This window comes from Athene noctua, chromosome 5, assembly GCF_965140245.1.
Source record: "Athene noctua chromosome 5, bAthNoc1.hap1.1, whole genome shotgun sequence".
NCBI lineage: Eukaryota > Metazoa > Chordata > Aves > Strigiformes > Strigidae > Athene > Athene noctua.
Genome location: NC_134041.1, coordinates 58,333,607 through 58,350,321, shown reverse-complemented (window position 1 = coordinate 58,350,321; position 16,715 = coordinate 58,333,607). Strand labels below are relative to the sequence as shown.

The following is a 16,715-nucleotide window of genomic DNA, read 5'->3' as shown; positions in this document are numbered from 1 at the left end:
GATATAGTACAGAGTTTCTGGTCATTTTAGAGCAAAACTCTCCAAAACTGGCTAATAAAAGTGAGACCAGCACGTGTTTATAGGTTCAGAAAAGCACAACTGAAAGAATGCCAATGAAGCATCCTCTGTCTTCGAAGGTATGCCAGCTTCTGCTTTAGCTTTGTGCAGAAGTTGATTTAGATACAGAGAAGTCTTTCTTGCTGGCACTGAAGAGTAAATTTTAATTAGTGTAAGCTGTTCCAGGTTGCTTCTGCATCTCTTCTGCTGGCTGAATCTGACACATCATTTTTTTCTAATGCTTTGCCCTTTTTTAAAAGGATTTTTTTAAAGACAAATTCCTTTAGAAAAGAATCTCATTCATTCTATGCATCTATTTTATATCCTATATTGCTGTCAGTTTCCCCTGATTACTTCAAAATAGATAACTAAAGGAACCTTTCCTTACAACAAAGAAATTTGGAAGTGAGGAATTTCAATAGACTGAAAGTCTATCAGGTTTGATTGGTTTATGTAATGTAAAAGAAAGCCTTCTATCCACTGGAATGTCTGCATTAATGTTGACATGCCATTTTCTGATGTCTGTTACTTCAGATAAATGAAAGGCTTAGTGACAGCTTTTCTTGGATGATTTCAGGGAAAATCAAATGCCTCTAAATGCAGGGGTTAACATCTTGAATAACATGAATCTGAATATTGTTACGCACTTTTATAGCACACACCAATGAAAATCAGAAGGAAAAATACGGAATTAATTTTCCTTTTTTTGTTTAACATTAGTTGGGTTTGTGGTACTTATTTGCCTTATTTATATTAATAATGTATTTCTGTCACTACATATGTATTACTGGGAATAATTATAGCTATTTTCTTGAAGAACCATTTCTGACTCCGTTTTTTATTCTAATTTTCTAAACCAGTCTTTTTCAGCATACGTATGCTATAGAGCAATCTTAATTCATAATTTAGTCAACCCTATTCCTTAGACACTGCTAGATGTATGCAGTGCACTAGTTTTAGAATTTTCATTCAGCAGGAAAGATAATACCAAATACCTGCAAATAGCTTGGCAAACAGATTAATGGGTGGTGTACATTTTTGTTATTGTTATAACAAATTTATATGTTATAACATAACATAGGTTATATTATTATAACATAATTTATATGTATAAATGAAATGTGATCTGTAAAGCAAAATGACTGGGACAGAAGCAGAGCAGCACAGAAGCAGGGGACAGCTAGACAACACTGGCACACTTTTGGTGTGATGTTGATGACTTGGATAGTTCAGGGTTTTCAAGACGCTGCCAAAGATGGGAAGTTATTTTCTTTGGGGTCTGATAAACAAGTAATATAAGTAATGTATCCCAGTAATTAGTATTTATGTTTTAAACAGTGTCCAGGTTTTGTATACAACATCACGATTGCCTGGTTTGTACTATCTTAAGTGCCTTCTGCTTTCTGTTTTGTTCTAGCTACATGCTAACACACCTGTGTTTGTTATGGTCCGTATTATCTTTCCAGAGAAGCAGTTGTGGAGGCATCTATTACATCTAAATTTTAGACAAGACTTCAACTTGTGTGCTTGGTTTTTTGACAATGGGTGCCCTGCTTCCCCTCCCCCCCATTTTACTTTCTTTTAATTAAGATCTCCGGTATTGTATCTCTCTTCCATATATGACAGCCTCATTTCACTGTCCCTCAGCGTTTTGTATCATATTCAGTGGACTGTTTTTGAAGGCCACCTTTAAAAATCTGCAAATTACTTTTTTTTTTTCCATAACTTCATGCTGTAATTTAGAGTGAAAAAAAGTCAAACCCAAAGTCAAACTTTTCAATTTTTTTGTTGTTGTCATTGTTATTATTTTATGTTGTTTGGGGATTCATGGTTTATTGTTTCCATGTTGTCAGAAGAGTGGTTACTTCGCTTAGACCTGGAAATTCTGGGTCTAGCTCTCTGGTTTTTTTCATACATGTTTTATGTATCAGGATAGGTACTTAAATTTTAAGGATCTGTTCTCTACCAGCAAAATGAGAAAATAATTCTGCCCTAGCTTGCTACTCTGTTGTGGTTATAAGCAAATTAGCAAATTAAAGATGGTATAGTGCTTAGATGATGCAGTTGTAAGTACTGTACTAATGCCTGAGTATTGTGTATTGATGCTAAAGTAATAAAAATTAGAAAATTTGGTGGGTGTACTTTGTCTAAGGAGAAATTAAAAAACCTAAAGACTGCTTAAATCCTTGTTCTTCATCCATGTTAGGGCTAGGTACCTTTGAAAGAGTAGTGTGAGCATTATAATATGTCTTTCCAGCCACCAGCACCTCAAGCTGTTTTGTTCTGCGAGGGGTGAGATGAGCAGTGACTGAGGGTATGCACTCTGGATTTTTACTAGTATTAGTGTGTGAAGCAGAGGCAAGTAGACTGGCCATGTTAACAGGCTTTTACCCTATTTGATACTTCTCCATTAGGGCATTTTATCAGTGAAATATCACCAAGGCAGCTGGTAAGTGAACTGATGAGGACATTTGAACATAAAAATCCCTTAGTCAGACCTTAATTTTTAAGAAGTACCACGCTGGCTTGCATCTGTTCTTGAAGAGGTGTTGTAAAAAGTACATCGGAGAGCAGAGCAGCTGTAGAGAGATCCCTCACACGTGGGGCAGGCATGTGAGGTGGTGCCAGCAGTCTGTACTGATGGAACTCGAACCAGCGGTCTTCTGGCTTCGGGGTCATCTTTGAAATTCTGAAGAGACTGCGTGTCTTTGAACACAGTTTAATACATTTCCCTCTTCCTCAGAGAATTTTCCCTTAGGCATTCCACTTTGCTATTTCCATGATAAAGCACTTCAATAATAAGAATGTTATGTTATTTCTCTACCTGAGGTTGAGCTCTTTCTCTGTTGGTTCCTTGTCTGGGTACTGATAAAGAAGTTCAAGTTATTTCTGATTACCTTTTTGCTGAAAGGTTGGGTCATCTTAGTGATGTGCATGAGCTAATTAAGAAATTGCATTTCAAATTAAAAGTGGGATTTCTAGATGAATAGGAAAAAACTCCATATCCAAAAGAAACTGAAGCATTACAATCACCTAGCAAGAGTTTTAATTTGAAAAGTTTACCTGCTCTTAAAATGATGGTGGAGACTTTCACAGTTCCCTCTTCTTCAGTGAAATAGATACTTGCATCCTATATATGCCAAGATATCCAGTGATGATACTGTTTGGAAAGAAGCACGGGGAAGATATTTCAACTCCCCTTTCTTTGTAACAGTCTCTGCTGTGAGTTAAGAGCATTACAGTACAGCCAAGATGTGGACCAGAGTTTTCAAAATGGCCAGTGTTAGATGTACATAATCTTTGGTGCAGCTGTTCCCTGACCAGCCGGCGTCCACGTGGAGATTTCACAATACTGTTTTGTATGTTTGTCCTTGTCTGTTTTGCACATTATGTTCTGGTTCAAAGAATGTAAGTTCTCTGGGACAAACGCTTTCATACCTATCAGTACAGAGTCTAACAGAGTTTAATTCTGGCTCACAACTGGGGATCTTAGCTCTATTGTGATACAAATAATAAGCTTAATGCTTAATGGACTTAAGGGAGAAAGATATCTTTGTTAATTATTCAATAGCCTTATCTCTTCACATAAGATGTAGTAAAGTTCCCAGTAAATATCTGAAACTTCCAGCAAGGTTTCTGGTAGTGCTGAAGTAGAGCAGAGCCAACATACCTTACCTACTGAAGAAAAAGCTGGGCAGGAAAAAATTGGGAATCATCTTTTACCTTACTGCCCTGAAAGTGTGGGGGGAGTGAGGTGGGTTTTGAAACAGAGAAGCATCAGAATAGAGAAGCAAATTTGCTTTGCAGTCCTCCTTTAAAGACTCTCTAATTCTTAATGCAATTTTGTATTTGGGTCGTAACCGTCATTTTGTTAGATAAAGATATAGAAGATTGTTGCCCGTATTCAGACATAATGTATGAGCTGATTTCTAGGCATCACAGACTTTTCCATTAGCAGTTAGCTAAATGGGTAAAGTGGAGGCAAAATTCCTTTTAATCTTAGTTGTTGTGAAAAGTCTGAAACTCGGATTTGTAACTGCTTAGCCACATTTGACTCAGTTTTCATTTTTTAGTCTTTATCCTTCTTTCCTGAGCTGTCTGAAAACTCCTTCAAGTCCATAGGGAAGACTTAAAAAGTGAAGGGGAAGACTTGGCTGGCTATTTGTAAGCAAGCTATCTGAGTGATTTTTGGCTTTAAAGGGTATTAAGCAACATCCAGCACATGATTTTGAGATCATTCTCAGGAAATATCCTACAATTTCACACTGTGTGTCAAAGCTACATAGTATACGTACAAATACTTGGTACAGATGTGGATAGGCCTTAGTGTGAGATACTAAGCCCAGTCTTGCCTTAAGGGATACACACACAATATCCATAAAATTCAGTGAATGCCCTGGGGAACTGCAATGGGCTCAACAATTTTGGTTTTGGACATGCATTTAAAAAATGTAATTTCTAAAATCCCGTGTATAATTTTGAACCTTAAGGGTTTAATATTTTTTGCCTGCTATAACACAAAGATTGTCTTGTTTCATAATTCCTGGTTTATCTGCTGAAGATACAGAAACACGTATCTCTGTAGCATTCAAGCCTGCACACCTATGTTTAGGTACTGGAGATTCAGTTGAGGATTTTGAGGACAGGAGGGAGTCATGTAGTCCTATGCCTCTTTTTTGTTTTATTTTTTTTATTTACTATAGAACAGACATACCACTGACATCATTGTGGATTGATTTCAAACACTGTCATTTGAATCACTGATTTTAATCATGGTTTACTTCAGAATCCAGGAAACCTTGATTAGAATGATTGATTGTAACTTTATTTTACATTTAGATTTTCAATTATAAAAGGCTAATTGATAAGCATGAGGATATTTCATATCTGTACATATTTACTTAAACTAATATAGCTCTGCATAAATTCATCATATTCTTTAACATTTATATCTTTCCCTAATGATTATTTTTGCCCTTGATTTATGTCAAACTCTATTTGAATTGAAACTGAAATTTAATTAGAATGCATAAAACAGCATCGTGGATTTTTTTAAATTTCAGAAACTACCTGAATTCTGCCAGATACATGAAGAAAGTAAATGCATTAGAATATATTTTAATTTTGGAACTGCTGATTTGTTGAGGGTCTGTAGCTTATAAAGCGATTTACTTTGGATCACCATGTCCTTAAAGATTTTGAAAGTGCAGATCTTATTACCTGGTTTTGTTCATAGATAGGTAAAGGAAAGCAAGTTTCTTCTCTGTTTTTTCAGATCCCATTTAGATTTTTAATTTTGATTTAATTAAAATTAAAGTTTAAAATCATGACTTTAAATTAATTGTGGTTTTTAAATATAAGTATTTAATTCTCCCTACTTGAATCTAAATTTGATTGTAATAAACCTGCAGGGCAACTACATTTATGACTTAATATATTGGGCATACAGTGGGTCTAAAATTTTACTCTGCACTCCTTTTTAAGAATAAAATGAGCAAATCAGCATGAAACGATACAAAAATTCAGAGAAATGATCCAAACCCAAGCAGAGTTCCTGGGCAAAAGCTGTTAGATTATGCCTAAGAATATGCAGCTTTTTCCTTGATAAATCTTTCCAATGACACTGGCCCATTTTTATGATTACTCCAAGAAGATTTATTCTTTTGAAGAATGTTTGCAATTTTTGAGACATTTTCATCATTTGAGTTGCTTTCTTGGATTAGTTTTAGTCCTCATGTTTCATAACAGTGGCTAAATTACTTGAGGAGTCTCTAGTTATTCAGCTCTTTCTTATTTTACAAGGGTGGGTATTTTCATTGCTGCTTTATAATAAATTGCTGTAGATCCTTCTCTGGAAGTGTATAAAACATTGTTACAACTTTTAGGTGACAGAGAGCAGCAACTGTATTGAGAATATAGTCGTAGCAGGGCAGGAAGTTTCTGATTTATGAAAATGTTCCTTCACAAAGATGGCTGTTTTTCAGGAAGGAGTTTTCAGTCCAGCTTGCCTGTTTCTTTTGTATACTTCTGTGTTATGTGTAAATTGGGCAGAAACAATTGTGAATAGGCTATACAAGTGGACTAAATAAGTATTGGTTCTTATTTGTCTAAGCGTAACCCCCTCTTGAACTTGGAAATCAAAACATATCCATCTCCTTAGTTTTTACTGGAGTAGTAATCAAAAGGTAATTCCAAAGAAAGTTTTGGGGAAAGTGCAAGGAATAGCTCAGTAAATGGGTGTTGCGTGAGGAGGCATCACTAGCTTGGAAAGCACAACTTAGGAGGAGATCCCCGGAGATAAGGGTATCTGGGAATTGTCACATGCAGCAAGCCTGACAGGTAGTAAGTCAGGAATCAGAGGTCACTTAAAAAGAATGTGAGAAGTGAATTAGTTGTTAGCTAGAACTTAGTTTGCCGTGGGTTATCAGGGCATAAAAACCTTCCTAGAAGTTGTCATGTGTTGCATTCCTCTTGTTGGAGGTTGTACCCTGTTGGAATTGCTTGTTTTCCAGAAGTAACAATTGAAAATTACCCAAAATAGTCTGCAGAGGAAGAGACACAATGTGTTGTCCATGAGCTGGGTATTAAACAGTGAAGCTTGTTTGCTAACTGAGAAATTCACTTGGAGTACTGTGAGTTGGAATTGTGGATTTGAATTCAGCTGGAACTAAGTACTGAAGTGTGGTAAAAGAAGTAACAGGGTAAAGACTAGCCTCAGCTTAGATGTACTTGGCTGTGGTTTATCTTTCAGAGTAGTTTTACAGCTGGAACTCTGGAGGTGCTAAGCTGGAAGAAAAAAATATTTATTTTTCTTTTACAGGACAATTACAAACTTCTCTTAGATAGGTTGTAGCATGTCTGCTCTTTCTTCCTCCTACTATTTTATTCACCATTTTTTGGTTTTCAGTTCAGACACCTATATCAAAGATTGCATTGAAGAAGGAACTGAGGTTGATGTTACAGAAAAAGGCTTAACTTGGTGGTATGTTGCTCGCAGGGACAGTTCGCAGGAGTAGGAGGTTAAAAGGTCAATTAGTTTGGCCTCCTTTGGGAAGGAGGTGTAGAAGGATGTGGAAAGAGGGGAAATACTGTTTCCTTTTTCTATGTAGAAGACTAACACAAATGCTTACATCAATACAGAGGGGAAAAATAAAAACTCTTTTCATACGATAATGTCGTATTAACAAGCTAGAATTGGGGAAGAGCAATCTTCTTTCCAAATCACTTTAAATTACATCAGATGATGAAAGAGCTATTTACAGTAATAGTACATCCAAGATATATTAACCCGTTTCTTAAAAAGGCAAGTCAATGTTAGGCACTCACAGATGTTTAACAGGGACTCGCGTTCCAAGCAAAGAATGACAGTTCATGCCATTGTGATGGCTTTCCGTATTTAATCAAGTAAAATAATTTTATTTTCTGTAAATGTTTATTTTTTCCCAACTTGCCATTTATAATAAACTATTACAGCTATACTTCACTTCCCATGGGAAATTTATTTCCCTCCATTGTATGCACCCAGCCTCTTATTGTTAGATTTCAGGAGTACAAGGCTGCCCACATGGGTTTGTTTTGCCTTTAGCAAAAGGGCAATAGGGAATTTTGTTCTGACAAACATTTCTCATCCTTACATTGGCAAAGAGGAAGGGTCCAGCAGCAGATTTCTTGAGTTACATACTCAGATCTAAGCCCTGGATGTAAAATACCCAATAATGTATGTCCTTCTCTGACTTCTGGCACTCATCACTGCCCTGGTGATCAAATGGTTATGTTATCAAATTATTATCAAATGCTTTTCAAACCTTGAAAGCATTTCTTGTACCGTAAACAGACAAAGTGAGTTTGTATTTTTAGCTTTGACAGAAATATCCTGATGATCTGGAAAAGCCTGCGTGGTATCATCAGAACTTTTCATTTTAAAGCAAGGCTTTAAAAGGTACTGCCTTATTTATGGTTGAAGGGTGACTGAGGAAAAACTCTGCTGTTCCTAACTCTATGAGAAATTATATAACTGTGCAACCTTCAGATTGCCACAGAAGAATTATGGGGTTGTAAGTTGTTTTTCAAGGTGCTAAGAGTTATTTATAATTAGAGATTCCTTGACCTTGACTCCAGTGATGATACTTGCCTCTTTCTTCACTTCCAGATCACTGTTCCTTGTAACTTGCTCTTTAGGTCCAGCTATGTTTGACAATGTATTTCTGCATAAGTCCAATGAAAAGTTGTTTGTTTCTTTTAAAAGTAGTAATAATAATAATAATAATAATAATAAAAAACCTCCCAATTCTGCCCTGCTTTACCTGTTTCAGTACAGAAGCCTGCAAGTGTTGTCTTTATAAAACACTAATGTATCTGTGTTTTATAGGGAGGGGAACAGTAACAAAAGAAGTGTAATAAGAGTATTACTCCTGTGACTCATAGGGGTTGTGGCAGCTTCACACTTTATCTAGACATGTGCTACTAATGTCCATCAGGACTGAAAGGAACTTTTTGGTGACTTAATTATACATAATTAACTCAAACTACTGTTAGCTCTGTTCAGAGCTAACCCTGCACAGAGCAGAGTTGGTATGCTCATGCACGTGACCTTGCATAACCAGGTTCATTAAGACAAAAGCAGGTAGAGATGATTTCCCTTCCGTAAGTTATATGGGATGAACAGAGAAGGTGAGTTAAAAGTGAATTTGCTGGTACATTTCCAAAGCAATCCATCTGGGAGTGGGTAAAGTCATAGGCAGTGTGCTTAGGGTTAATACAGCTGAATCAGCTTAGAGCCCACCGCCTGAGCTGTGATCAGGGCTCTCTGCTATTGGCTGAGAGCAGGGGAGGGAGGCAAAGGAAGAAAATCCACCGCTTAATTTAGGCAGTGACGAATGGGTTGCTGTGCAGGATGTTTCACTCCTGGATGTCTGGGGTGATGCAGATGCTAAAAAGGGAAATGCATTTTCTCATTGCATCTTTACAAGCAAGGTGTCATGGGTAGCAGCTGACCCTGGCCTACGTCTTTTAATGAGGCTGCTTAAGGTGCTTGGGGGATGAGGGTCTTTATCATACATAATATTATAGTGCTGTGTTACTTTCCCTTGTCTTGTCCCCCCACTTTTCCATGCTTTTGGACTGGCTGACTCCATCACAGCCTTTTTGTCCAGGCATTGGCATTTGCTTTTGAATCTGGGCACATCAAATATGATACCTTTCTGGGCTATTTTATTTCAGATCTGTAATTTAAATATGTTAGACTATATCTTCAGATTGAGCAGGCCTAGCCAGAGTACGTGAAAGACACAACAGGTATGTTCAAGCATCTCTGGCCGAGAGTCGCTTAAGAAGCTTTTGCTTGGCTAAGAATGGTGCTGTCAGCTAATGCTGCTGTGAGGAGAGAGTGAATTCAATTTTTATACACAATGTCTGAGCAAATGGCCATTGCTTGTGGAGGCTGCAGCTGCTGGTGTCGCAGGCAGTCCCAGGGAGGCTGCACCCGATTTGGGTAACTATGTGTCCAGTGCTCTCAGATACAATCTTTTTTTCCCTGCTTAGGATGGATTTCGGGGGAATACATTGTTTTGCTGACATTCCTGTAACTTTCTTCTCGTTGGGTCCTTACTGAAGGTATACTGCAGTGCTTTTACTGAGAAATGGCTGTTATGCACCTGAAGATTCTGGTCCTGGACACAACACATGAACATGTGTTACTTCCCCATTTCTCATGAGAATTAGTACCATGGAATGTCTAGTCTAAACTCTTCCTTCAGCTCAAACGTAATTCCACCAAGTGTTTTTTTGTGATATGTTTTTCTTTAGATCTGAAGTTCATTAGGAACTGTACTAATCACTCTGCATTTTAACCAGTACACTGCACTTTCCTCCTCCTCCTCTTCATTATCCTGGCACAGCTGAGTATGTGGATGTGTAAGGAATGGGAGTAGGGAAGAATCCAGGTTATATGACAAAGAGAAAGCACAAGAAAGCATAGTCTGTTAGACAGGTATGAAGCCAGGGAGAACCGTGGTGGGAATCATTGCACAAATTTTGGGAAGGGTTTTCAGATCTTTTAGTACAAGTCTGCTCTGGTGCATGGTTGTGGACCACTAGGCTTAACTCGCGGCCCTTTTATTTGCAGCATGTGCTGGTTATAGGTTAGGCTGATGCAGATTGTGCTTTTACGTGATACTGAAATCCTGCCTGCATATGCTGTGTGCTGATGACATTCAGCCAAAGGCTTTAATGTGCCTCATGCAGGCCTGAGATCATAAATGGCTTTTATTTGTAGAATTTGGATGAACAAATGGTCTTTTCTTAGCCCAGCCCAGTCTTATTTGCTTTCTATTTTAGGAGATAATGATAACTGCTAGCTTTTCATGTATATACCCAACTGTTTTGCCAGAGTTAAAATCAGCTTTAGTTAAAAGCCATCTCAGCCTAATAAGACAGTACTGAGCTATTAGTTTACTTTGATTCTAGACATTCAGCATATCTGTGATATTAGTAGAATGGAAATAATATTAATTTACTCTTTCTAAACACTTTAGGGAACCCATAAAGAATAAGTAAATGTCATTGTTGCTGTAGAATGATAAAAGCATGTTATTAACACCTTGTATCACACATGAGCACAAGACTAAGTGCGACAACACTGCCTTTGGCTTTCAAAGATGCAATTAAACAGTTAGAGCTCCTTCATGGATCCCTACTTCCTCCATGTAACTGGTTTTGGCACTAGTAAAGATATTTTGCTATCTATAGGTATTTTGCTATCTATACCTAGTAAAGATGCTAGGTAGACCTTTTGTGTAAGGCAATTTTTATATTCTGACTGCTTCAGAAAATTCAGTTAGAAGCCAAATGAAGTGCTTTAAAAATGTCTTTCTTGGTTCCATATCTAAGAAGTTTCAGTTTCACAGAGGCTTCTTGGATAAAGCTGAAAAAAAGCACGGATAATACAGCAGATTTTTTGAGGGATTAATGTAGCAGGGAATGTATCCTCACAGTTTGGCAGGACACCAGGTCAGGAATGTGGAAGCTGGCACGCTAGGGAGAAGCAGTAGTGCTAGGAAGCTGAGAAATGGGTGCTGTTTAAAACTGCAGTTCAGCACCCACTGAGACTGGAGGAAAGATCTCATTTGTTGTCACAATTAGAAGGAAAATTGCATGGTTTCAGATTTAGCATAAGAAAACATAGGCTGGAAGGGACCTCAAGAGATGATGTAGTATCCATTGAAAACGAAAGGCAAGATCAGCTTACCAAAGCCTTGACAGATGTTTGCTTGTCCTCTCCTCAGCACCATGATGGAAATTCCAGAGCTTCCCTTGGTTCCCTGTTCCAGCCTTTGCTGTCATTACAAGTAGCATGGAGCCTTGAGTTGGCACAGAAGATCAGGGGGATCCATTACATGGTGTCAGTCCTTGTCATTTCATGATTTCAATTTGTAACATTTGTCCTCTAGAGCAAAGTCCTGGTATTAGGACACGTCAGGGTTGTTTTTTAAGTCCAAGTCATGTCAGCAGCCTGTGACTTGTATTTTATCACAAGATACCATGGTGCTTAGTCCCCTTGTGTTTTTTTAAGGGTTCTGAGAACACCACCACTGGCAGAAAGAGGGACATGCTGCAAATGGTGGCCTGAATAGCAAAAATACACAGCATATATTTGGGGTTTTCTTGGCCCATTATCCAGCAAACAGAAGTTAGGCCCTTTAGTGTCAAAAGCAGTGACTCTCCTCTTATTATCAGTTGTGATAATAAACTTGGGCTCACCCTTTTGCAAGGTGTGGTGTTGCCTGGGCTGTAAACCCATGAGGAGGTGAAAGATTTCAGGCTGTACCTGTTCAGTCAGCTTGAGCAGTGCAGCCAGGATGATCTTTTCCCTGGTGCCTGGGCTTTAACTGCTCTGTTCTGCTTGGTCTCCATTTGCAGCTGTTTGATGATGTTTCAGGCATGTGGCAAGGATGTTACATTCACCAAAGGAACACTGAATTTGGGGGTAATAAAATATGGGAAATCCTTTGTTGCAGGCTATCTCCACTGTGGCTTCCATGCGTGCCCCAGCTGATGGGCATTCCCTTTCTGCTTCACTGGTGTTCCAGGCCTTCCCTTCCCTCTGTCCCCTGGGCACAGGGGCTGTAGGCTGGGCACAGAAGCTGTAGCACTGCCCTTGCAGTTCAGTGCTGCCTGCCACATCAGCCTCGTCAGATCTTACCAGGTGCTGAATTGCCTCTTACCAGGAAATCTCTTTATGTTTGAATGGAAAGAAATGGGAACTTGGGGCTGAGCCAAAGATTTCTGATGTGACATGAGACATTGTGGCATCCTCTGGGACAGAGGGCATTCAGTGCTCCTGGCTTGAGGTTTGCTTTCTGCCATCAAAGAGTCTTTCAGAATCGCAGTGAGAAGTGAGTGTCGACTACCAAGGTGATATGAAAATCCCTGAGCGAGTGTCCTTATGCCGATGAGAGACCATAAGAACTAGTTTCCCACACCTGCAGGTGGAAGACAATATGTCCTGCCATGCAGCCATCACTGCTGTCATGCTGCTGTCACCCTTGCCCTGAGCCCTCCCGGAAAAAAGGTTTCTCCTCTCTTCCTGGCCGAGATGTGCCACCGCCCCTGAGCGGGGTGGACACACTGGGCTTTGCTGCCACCCACCGGGGAAGAGCAGCATCCTCATGATGCTCACTCAGGCCTCCTGTAAGCAGTTAATATCTTGCTAAAAGCAAGAAGTAACACTGATTGCTCTAGAAGACAGGAACTTTTTGCAGTGATGAATTTGTAGCCCGTTCCTAACAAGATCTGGAGTTTGTACAGAGCTTGCCTGTCAGTCTTTGAATCATAAACAGCATGAAAAACTTGAGAGGTACTTTCCCTCTTCTACCGAGTATGCCTGTAATGACAAAGATTAAATCTTTGTACCAAACTGGGAAGTGTTTGAGGAAAGGAAGATGTACCTTTGCATTGCTGTGTAATTCTCCCCTTTGGTTATCGAGTGTTGCAATTGGTGTGTGGTTCATGAGGGTTAATGAACCAAGTAACCAACAACAAATGCATTTGTTTATTTGCAGATTGTGCTGGCTGTGGAAGAGACATAAAAAATGGACAAGCATTGCTAGCTCTGGATAAGCAGTGGCACCTGGGGTGCTTTAAGTGCAAGGCCTGCGGGAAGGTCCTAACCGGGGAATACATCAGCAAGTAAGTAACCTTTGCATTTCTTCTGCACTCTTAGCATGAGTTTTTGTTGCCACTAGAGAAGAGCTTGCAGCAAAGTTCACCTTTTGAAGTCCAGTTTTGTCCACCTTTCCTTACACACCAAAATTTTTGTTCCCAGTGAGAGCTGAGTTGGGAGAGGAAAGTAAACTGCAAAATGTAACTGAAAGGTGATGTTTAATGATAGTAGTCTATATTTAATACCAATGCAGAAGGGAGGGTGTAGCTCTATGTTCCCAAAAAGGATTGGGTCAATTCCTGCGTGTGTTTTCTGTGTTAGCCAGATAAAGCTTTGTGTCACTTTGCTTTCTAACATGTTATTTTGAGGGGAAAAAAAGGCAGGAACCTGTCCATTGCTTGCCTTTGCTAGAGAACAGATTAAACGTGATGATCTGATTGACCTGACACTGTTTCTCATTTTCATATAAGAAACTAATCAAGAAGGTTTTGAGTGGAAGGAAGTGTAGAGGAAAAGAATGGGGGAAAGTGGTGTAATGCTAAAATAGAGAGAACGAAGTTACAGTTTATGTTCCCCCCTTCAAGCATACAACAAAGAGAAAAAATAGGGAAAGAATGTATGCTTGACAAACCTGTCATTAAGGGGTGTATAATATTTAGTAAAAAGTAGCATCTGTAATTTCTCAAAAGAAGTTCAGTGCCTGAGAAATACTCCTAAACTGGCTAGTATTTCCACTTTTACTATATGTTCCTCATTTGTACTAAAAAACTGCATAACCTTACACCTAAAAATAGCTGGTTATGCTCTTGCAGACTACCAAGGATTTTTTTTCTGAAGTGAACAGTAACTACCTGCCTATGATAAAGACTGATTTCTTCTCATTCCTATGGACATAGTTCCACTGATTCCCTAGAACTGCACCACCTGTAGGTGTAGAGAGTCAGTTCTAAATAATGAGATTTACTTCAGTGGTTTGTACCGGATGACTTTTCTTGATAAGAATTTAAGGAATAATTCTAAGAGTCACTAATGAGGACATGATTTCTTTTTGTCTACTACAAAATATTTCAACTTGTCTCCCCTTTTCTTATTGCTGTGTATAGGAGTTCCAGACTGAAGACAAGGGAATAACGTAAGGCATGCTGTACCCTGTTTATTGAAAGGTGGTTTGTAATTTGTGGATTTCTTTTTTCAGAGATGGTGCTCCTTATTGTGAAAAGGACTATCAAGTTCTTTTTGGAGTCAAATGTGAAGCATGTCACCAGTTCATTACTGGGAAGGTTCTAGAGGTAGGTGTTTTGTAAACTAGAGATTAAGAATTGGGCCATGTCCTAATATGTCCTCATGCAACTGCAGAGAATACAAAAATTATGGCTTGACTCCAGCTTTAGGGATTTTTAATACTCCACATTTCCTGGGAAAAAAAGCCTTTACATAATCAAGTTTGTGGATGAAATGGGGAACCACAAAGAACTTCAGTTACAGGTGTATTTTGTGAAGAAAAAGCTGCATTCACCGTATGTTTTACAGTGAATATCAGAAAATAAACCTGAAAGTGTTGCAGAAATAAAAGCAGCTGAGATTTGCTAGTGAATGTCTATTACAGGTTCTTCTCTTTGTGACCTATCTACTAGAGATATAAGACTGTGACAGTCCTTATATGAGAAGTTTCATACTTGACATAAAGTGATAACAGCTTGTGGTTTTCGTTTTGGAGGTTTTTCTGTTCAGAACTCAGAATATTAACTAGGATGGTAGCCACCAAATGACGGAACACGTGTGGACATGTGGTGCATTTGTCACTGCATCTACTAGGAGGAAGTACAGTTTTTTAATTAGCCAGGCTCTTAGTCTGTCTCCTTTGCGATGTGTATCTAATTCCTCTGGAGACCCGCATAGATGATTAGGGAGAACAGTCTGAGTTTTCCCTTGAGTAGGAAAGCTGTGTCTCTGGCTTTAATCTAGTGGTCTGCTACCATATGCTTATCTGTTCACATCTACTGATGAGTTTTTCAGTTTAGTACTATGTATTGGTGACACCAGAGCTTCATTCCAGCGCAGGAATCACTACAGGAGAGAAGTAATTGGATTTGTGAGATTGGGAAGCATAAAATATTTCTAAAATCATTTTAGATGCACATGATAGGTGCTCTAACCAAGCAATGGAACCTATTCAGAGGTATGGAGATAAAAATGATAAAAGAGAAGGTTATTGGAGTCTGTGGAGAGCTGGGAAGAAATAAGCTATTCCTATTTGGAACCTTTTGTGGATATGAATATAGCAAGGTGGTTATTCTCTTACTCTTCCTAACATCAGTGAGAAAGAAACCTAGATTTTTGACAGGATCATGAGCTGTATCCTTTCAAAAATGAGTAAATTGAGACTAAGGAAAGATTAGTTTAACTGAACTAGGATTTAGTTGTTTATCACAATCTAAGCTAAAATTCAAATTATCAGAGACATTGTGTCCCAGCCAGAACCTTTATGAAGTCATTTTGGCCCCAGGGTTGGTTTCTCACACCTAATTATGAATCTTCTTATGGCTATTTATTCTCAGAAGAAGATACAGCATTTTGCTGAAGCAATGGAACATGTCCAACCTCTTGCAAGGATTCACCTCTTCTAAGTCAAAATCAGATAAAAAAGATTAAGATTCTTCCATTTGACCTAGTCCCTGCAGAATCACGGGGCTGAATTAGAAACAGACCCTTTGAATGATCTTATCAATACATGGAGATATTAAGCATGCTAAATTCTGGGTAAAACTAGAAATTTTGCTTGAATGTTTGTGGCTCTCCTTGATTATCAGAGGTGCAACCCATAATAATACAGTAGAGGGCAGCAGTAGTTCTCAATATGTAACTAAGACCAAACTCCTCTAAAGCCTGTAGAAGTTGAATTATTCATATAGTGCAACTCCTGAAGGCTGACTGCTATCTGAAGGGTGCAGATTGGACAAGACCTTAGAAACTTTCACCAAAAAAATGAGTGCTGTGTAATCAGGGAGGTCATTCAGTCCATGAGTAGAGTTCTCCAGGTATCATCTGGGAAAGCAGATGTAGGAGAGACTTTCAAGCACTTTCTGTCATTAAGTGGTGTTTGAAAAGATAGGATACAGGTGAGAAGCTAACATGCAATAATCAGAGCAGTTTCTCAGAACTGCAGGCTGGTTTCTCGGCTCGTCCTAGAAACCTTTCACACTGTCAGAGGTGCGCAGTTCCAAAGGGGCAGTACTAATGCCTCTAAATTAGACTAAAGTAACCAATAAGTCAGAACTTAGGATGAGAAAATAATGTGTTAGCACGTATGTCCCCTATGGCTGAAAAAGTAGTCTAAAGGATGGGGTCAGAACATGACATAAATCCTCTGGTAGTAATAGAGATGAGAGATCGGAAGCAGCCACGGATGATAATGCACAGAACAGGATGCCACAGTTCAGGGAGGGCTGCAGACCTATTTAAGGCAGAACAATTAAGAATTCCCTTATCCTGTACAGGA

At 38.8% G+C, this 16,715-nt stretch overlaps 1 protein-coding gene across 2 annotated transcripts in view; it reads left to right on the top strand.

The window, feature by feature from the left end:
• ABLIM1 (actin binding LIM protein 1) overlaps positions 1–16,715 on the top strand; it is a 153,477-nt gene that overhangs the window by 52,479 nt on the left and 84,283 nt on the right. For both annotated transcript variants that reach the window (XM_074907795.1, XM_074907796.1), the window contains exons 5-6: positions 13,116–13,242; positions 14,412–14,505. In XM_074907795.1, coding sequence (XP_074763896.1) covers positions 13,116–13,242; positions 14,412–14,505 — 221 coding nt within the window. The remainder of the gene's footprint in view (positions 1–13,115; positions 13,243–14,411; positions 14,506–16,715) is intronic.